The sequence below is a fragment of the Marmota marmota genome, unplaced genomic scaffold, assembly GCF_001458135.2.
Source record: "Marmota marmota marmota unplaced genomic scaffold, marMar, whole genome shotgun sequence".
NCBI lineage: Eukaryota > Metazoa > Chordata > Mammalia > Rodentia > Sciuridae > Marmota > Marmota marmota.
Window position 1 is genome coordinate 40,177,967 of NW_026000082.1, and position 6,812 is coordinate 40,184,778.

At 49.2% G+C, this 6,812-nt stretch overlaps 1 protein-coding gene across 2 annotated transcripts; it reads left to right on the top strand.

Annotated features, from left to right (window-relative positions):
• The first annotated feature begins 1,272 nt into the window (after nt 1-1,272).
• Nucleotides 1,273-5,344, top strand: LOC107142175 (phospholipase A2, membrane associated-like). 2 transcript variants are annotated; one of them, XM_048816204.1, is made up of 5 exons: nt 1,273-1,473; nt 2,244-2,293; nt 2,504-2,648; nt 2,913-3,022; nt 4,894-5,344. In XM_048816204.1, exons 2-5 carry the CDS (start codon nt 2,254-2,256, stop codon nt 5,034-5,036), a joined length of 438 nt encoding a protein of 145 aa, XP_048672161.1. In that variant the 5' UTR covers nt 1,273-1,473; nt 2,244-2,253; the 3' UTR covers nt 5,037-5,344. The 2 variants fall into 2 exon arrangements, with proteins under 2 accessions (XP_048672161.1, XP_015341084.1); XM_015485598.2 differs by having other exon boundaries at nt 1,277-1,473; nt 2,148-2,293.
• The last annotated feature ends 1,468 nt before the right edge of the window (nt 5,345-6,812 follow it).

Genomic DNA, 6,812 nt, shown 5'->3' on the forward strand with positions numbered 1-6,812 from the left:
CCTACAAGACAGCTCCCAGGGAAAAACAAAGGGACAGTGTGACTCAGGAGGAGGGAGGGAACTTAGCCAAACATTAAACCTCTCCCAGTACCTCCTTTCCCAGTAATAATGGGCCCTGGGGGAAAAGCAAACTTTCATCCCTTCCCTGGTCCATCCCCAGAATCTTCACCAAAAGCATTCTCCCTTCCCAACCACAATGGCCAAGGGAGGAGGCAAATACTGAAAATCCGGGTCCTGGACTTTCTCCCTTTCCTGGAAGGAAAGTTCTAGGTAACAATGGGTCCCAGAGATAAGCAGTGAACCCCCAGCTGTGAGCTTTTCCCAATGACAAGTTTCAAACATTTTACAACTGCTTCCTGAGTTAACATTTTAACCTGCACAACTCGGTCCCTGACTGTTCAAATCGCACATCTGCAGTCACCAATGATTATTTCACCCTCATTGTAAACTAAAAAACCCAGACTCCTTTGCACTCCAGAAAATGAGCCATTTCCCGTAAACAGAAAGTGAGCCCTTCCGTGCGGGATGGATTTATTTCACAGCAGAAAAAAGGAAAGCTGGCCTCTGCTTTCATCTCCTGCCTCCTTCATTTGGTCACCAGGCACTTACAATATTTACTTTAGGTAAATATTTATTTTATCTAGAGTCACTGCATCCCCAAAGATGGAAGAATAAAGGATTGATACCCTCAGGGAGCATTAATTGACCCATTTCCAAAACAAGTGGAGACAGGGGTTTGGTGGGAACTTCAAGACAGCTTCTGGCTTCTCCTAGGTTTGGAAACTCAAGTGGGATGAGAGAAGGAGGAGAATACAGAGGAGGGTTCAGAGCAGGTGCAGGCTCTGGCTCCCCTTAGGGGGGAGGAGAATCCTCCCCATGCAACCCTTGCCCCAGGACCCCACGGGCAGGACTAGGGTAGAGTCTCTTCAAGTCTCAGGTGATTTGCATTGGTCCTGGAACTTTGCAGAGGCTTAGCATGTACTTCCTGGGAATGAATGATTGATTGATGAAATGAATGGAGAGCACTAAATGCCCTTTTTCTACTCCCCAATGCCACATTTAGCAGCCCTATTCACTGTGCCTGCCATAGTACATGAACTTTGCCCATCCATGGGCAAAGTGGCTGCAGGAAGGTGACTGGTGGTCACACCCATGGCTGGTTATGGAAATTTACCCAGCCGGGAGCTAAGCCAAAGAAAAGGCTTCAACATGACTTGAAATTTAATCTGGCATCAGCTCATGACATGAAAGATTTTCCAGTCCTCAACTCTGTCTTGCCAGCTGATGAGGGGGAAATGAAGGGGATTACCCAGGCACATGGGCATTTTGGAGTCCACCAACTGGCCACTCCCACCTCCACCCAGTGCCTCACCAACCCCCAACTTCCCAGAGGGTGCAGCTATTTAAGAGCAGCTGCATTCAGGAAAAGCAAGAGAGTCATTTGGAGCTATCCAGTCCAGTATCTTCTGAGAGGTAAATACCCAGAAACTAATAGTCCATGGAAAGAATTATAATCCCTGCTCACTGGCTACTTTGAGAATGGCCGTGTTGTGTGATTGTATGTGTGCATGTGTGTGAGCCCACGTAGACATAAGCATGCCTGTGCACAATTTGGTAAGTAAAGGACAGCGTGTTGTGTGGTTTTTGTGAGCAGACTAAATAAAGAGGCTGTGTGCACTACTTGGGTAGATGTCCACAGGCATCCATGTGCAAATAAGTGTGTGTGTGTGTGTGTGTGATTGAAAAAGTTTGCAGTGTGTTGCATTAGTTCTGGAGAGAATTATTGGGAATCAGATCAGATATTGGATGGAATTTCTGAGGCTTGAATTGAGCATGGGGATGTGGGTGAAATGTCTAATGGGGGGCGCAACCTCTGACCTTAGGGATTTCCCAAATGGGTGGGTGAAGCTGGTTCAGTGTCTCAGGAATTCTCAGTCTGTTGAGGAACAGGGGGTCTCATTCAGGTCTCATAGGGGGTCTCCATGGTCCGAGGGCCTGCACATGTGCAAAGCCATTCCACAGAGCTGTGGAGGGTGAGGAGGTGGTATTATGAGCGCACAGGCGGAGTCATGCTTGGGTACACTGGGTGCGACAGAGGTGTTCACCCTGGACTTACTGCAATGCAAGAGCAGGTCTGTACCCTCTAGGACAGTGAATTGGACAAGAGAATAGTGGCCAGGGCAGGAGCTAGGACCACCTAGGAGAGGAGCCCAGGCCAATCCATCTGCACTCGTCCTGCACAGATCTCTCAGCATGAGGACCCTCCTGGCACTGGCAGTGATTATGGTCTTTGGTAAGAGCTGACATTGATCTCAGCGCAGGGGGAGCCCCAGGGGGGAGGGGGGAGGAATACAAACCCCAAGTTTTCTTTCCTTTTGTAACAGTCCTCTCCCAGTGGGAAGAGAATAGAGGCCATGGGGGCGGGGGAGAGAAGCAGAGAGAGACAGAAGGCGGACACAGGGCCTCACACCCCATCACCAGCTATTTATCAATTTCCTTTCAGGCCTAATGTGGGTTCAGGGGGATCTTTTTAACTTCAATTCCATGATCTCATCGGTGACAAAAAAGAATGGTGCAACCAATTATGGCGCCTATGGTTGCCACTGTGGCCTGGGTGGCAAAGGAACCCCCAAGGATGCAACGGATCGGTGAGGCCACCCCAGCCCTCCCTGCCCTGTGCTCACTTCTAGCCTCAGCAGGACTGAAGCTGGAAGGACAGAGCTGGTGCCCCATCGACACAAAAGTCCTGGGATATCCCAGCTGGACAGGCCGTCAGCGTGCTGCACCCTCTGCTCTAGACTATTCTATAGCCATTGTGTCTCTGCCTAGGATCAAGGGTGGGAGGGAGATGATGCGCCACCAGGGCCCCTGGAGCTGTAGGTAGGCAGCCCTAATGGTACAACCTCTACTAGATGCTGTGCCAGCCACGACTGTTGCTACAAGCGTCTGGAGAAACGTGGATGTGGCACAAAATCTCTGAGCTACAAGTTTAAATACCAAGCAGGCAAAGTCATCTGTGAAGGTAAGAAAGCCCTGTACCCAGTCCACTTTCCCTGTTTCATTTGTTCCCTGCCCACCATGCCAGGTACAGTGCTAGACACAAGAGATAAGGACACAGAGGGACACGGTCACTGCCTTGAGAAGAAAGCAAGAAAGCCAAGATCACAAAGTGATGTCACTGCAAGAAGTGACAGCCGAGCTATGCAGAGTCAGACGAGGGTGGGAGTATTCCCAGAAGAACAACAGTATAGCCAAGGAACCCAGGGGGCCGCAGGTCATTCTGTGCTGCCCAGTGAGCAAGGCAGGGGCTAGATCAACCAGACCTTTCAGGCCAGAGTGTCTTTACTTTTGTCCTAAAGCCACAGGGAGCTAATTAGCACCTTTGCACAGAAACACATTTGCTTTTCAGAGGACTTACTCTGGGTGCAGGATGGATGGGGCCCAGGGAGCCAGCTATGGCAGACAAAAGAGCAACAGCCAGGCATAAAGCCCTGGTGGTCAGGATGGAAGGGGCGTGGAATGAAATCAAGAAGCAACTATATGATTTTGAGGAAGAATCAGCTTGGAGATGCCTGAGGAGGATATGGGGATAATGAGCTTTGGGGTGGGTATTTGTGCAGATGGTACCCTGGAGGTAAAGATCCCGGATGTTGTTCTGCTGGGTTGTAAGAGGAACTATTCTAATTAGAATACTCAGAGACTAGGGTCTCCAGACACCCTCCCTGGGCAATGGCCAGCAGCCAGCTGAGTATGAACACTTGCAGCTCAGTGTGGGGTATGGACTGGGGTCATACTCAGATTTAGCAGAGGAGAACTGGAAGTTGGGTGTGCTCACTCAAGGCCTCTGAAGGAGGCCAGTGGATTTGACAGAAAGCAGGGAAAAGGACTGAGTGAGAAGGTCAAGGTGCCATTGAGGAGATGATTAACAATAGCAGTTTAACAGAGAGGCCACATTTGACGGACAGGGTTTCTCCAGACTGTGGGGCACGAAGGTTGTTCAGGACTTCAGGAGAAGGTGCTCTCCTTGAGCATGAGGGCGAAACCAGGTTAGAGTGGGTTAGGTATGGGTGGGAAGCAAAGTGGAGAGAGGAAGTGGAGGCACATACATGGAGAAAGCTTGAATCTGAAGGGGAGGATGGAGATGGGTGGCAGCCAGAAAGACTGCTTAGTGACCCCAGACAGTGGGTCCAGTGTAATTGGGAGAGGGCATAAACTCCCACCCATAACATGAATCATAAGATCAGAAATTGTCTCTTGCAATGGTGACCTCTCCATATGTATGTGAGCAGGTTTTAGGGCCCAGACACAAGATGCCCAAACCAGCACTGGTTCGGCTATTGGTGCTGCCTGACTCTCACAGTACGAATTCTCCCAACTGCAGTCAGGCCTGGGGCTGCTTTTCCCCATCGTCAGCTCTGCTGAGTTGGCAGGTCCCTACAATCCAAGTGTAGTCAAGACACATGCCGCAGCTCCAGGCACCTGGGCCTCACCCCAGCAGGCTTTCCCACTGTGCAATTCCCTTTTCCAAGGGAGGAAATGAATGCTTCCCAGAAGCCTCCAGCAGACTCGTGCTCATTGGCCAGACCAATGTTACCTGCTATTTAGAGACCAATCACTGTCAAGGAGAAAGGGGGGAACTGTCCTTCGCCAATCACAATCCACCCCATGATTGGAGGGGCTTTACTGCCCGCCAGAGAGTGGCCAATGGGAAGACCTGCGTCTTCTGGTGTGGTGTGCAGGGCTCTGTGTCTGCTATGGGCCGGAGCTAGCTCCCCCGGGCCAGGGACATGCCTCCCCATCTGTCAGCAATGGAGGATTTGCGCGGTCCTCTCCCCCAAGAGAAGCCACAGACTATTAAACTCCCATCCGGTGTTTATTTTCTTGTAATTTCAGCAAACCAGGGCTATTGTAGGAGTCAGCTGTGTCAGTGTGATAAAACTGCTGCCTACTGTTTTGCTCAAAACCTGAAAACCTACAATAGGAAGTACCAGTTCTATCCCAATGTGCTGTGCCGTGGGAAGAAGCCCAGTTGCTGAGGCTCCTCTTCACCAAAGCCTGGCCAGCCAGTGCTGGTCCTCTTCTCCAACACCCTCTCTCCCAGCCCCCACCAAGTTCCCTGCAATCCAGAAAACAGTCCCGGTCCATCCCAGGGGCAAGCTAGGAGCCCTTCTGTCCTGACCCAAACAAGAAGACCAAACCCGGGGGCACCTCTGCCCGGCCTCTTCCCGGGACTACCTGCACAGCTGAGTCCCCACTCCTGCCCTTCCCTACCACCTCCGGCCCCCTGCTTAGCTCCCAGCTGCACACTCCTGGGAGTCTTTTCTGAATAAACCAATTTGTCACCAAACTCTGTGTGCCTGCGTGTATGTGTGAGAACACACTCTACCAGACAAACTGGTACATGGTGAATTCAAAGTGTGGGCTCTAGAGTCAAGACTTTATGACTCCTCTACTCCACTACCCTGAGCCTTGGTTCTCCCACCCAAATGGAGATGACAGTGTCCCTCCTGCCTGGGCAGGTTTGAGAATTAAGGGAGATACCAATTTTTAAAGGACTGGGCCCAGCCCATCTACCGCTGCTATTCCTATTAGGAGTGAAACCCAGATCTATCCATCTATCTATTTCTTTGTCTCTCTCTCTCTCATCTCTCTCTCTCTCTCCCCATCCATATCTCTACCACCACCCCTTGCCTTCCCTGGGCCAGAACAGCTCCTCCTGGCCTGTTGGAAGATGTCTAACTTGTCAGAATCAAAATGGGTCACTTTTGTCAAAGTCTAGCCAAATTAAAGAAGCAAAGCAGAAGGTTCTGAAGGAGCGGATTTCACGCATGCACTGTTCACAGAGGACCGCAGGAACCATGACCTTGCACAAAGGCCATCTGCCAAGTACAAATGGAATCCTGTGTACACCCAGTCAAAGCAAGACACACTGACCATGCATTTAAAATTCCCTGACAGAATTTAAGGGATTTTCTTAGCCCTCCAGACACTGATAAGAAGCAAAATCCTAAGGCCCATAAAGAAGCTGTGTTTTGAGGCACTTCATCTGACAACACTGTGGTCCATTTTCATGGAAAGAACAGGGGGAAAGGTTACTTCTTCAACTGCAATTATAGAGGTAACATGTAAAGGCTGTTTAGCTCTTTATTTCTCTATTTTTTTCCCTTGGTCTATATGGAGTCTGCTTTACATTAAGAGAAAGACAAATGAAGTGCACACACCAAAGCCTGGCCAGCCAGTGCTGGTCCTCTTCTCCAACACCCTCTCCCCTAGCCCACCTAAAAGGTTTTTTTCACGCACATCAACCAATAGAGAAGAAGAGAAAAACTTCTAATCGTGGTTTTGCAATTTACAGCAGCTCCATGGCAACGGAGACACACAAGAGTCATTCTTCCTGGAAATGAAAATTTAGATTTGCCTAGCTTTAACAGCTTAGGGTGATAAAACTGTTCTGGCTTTAAAACAACAACAACAACAAAAAACCACCTCCTCTCTGCCTTAGATGAAATCTTGAGCAATAGTAAAAAATCTCTCTGTCCAGCATAAAAATTGCCTCATATACCACCTCGGCCAGGAAAAAAAAAGAAAAAAAGAATCTTTTAAACACCATTTCTAAAATGTTTCTTGCCCTATTTGATTCATCGAACAAACAAGAAGGGCAAACCAAAGAACAATAATTTTATGATTAAATTCAAGGTTCCTTGGAGACTTGCTGCTCCAGACAAGCCTAGCTAAAATGGGAACAGCTATGAGTTAACCCTAAACATTCAAGACTGGAAATGGGGTAAGAGAGGAGTGAAAAGAAGTTTTAG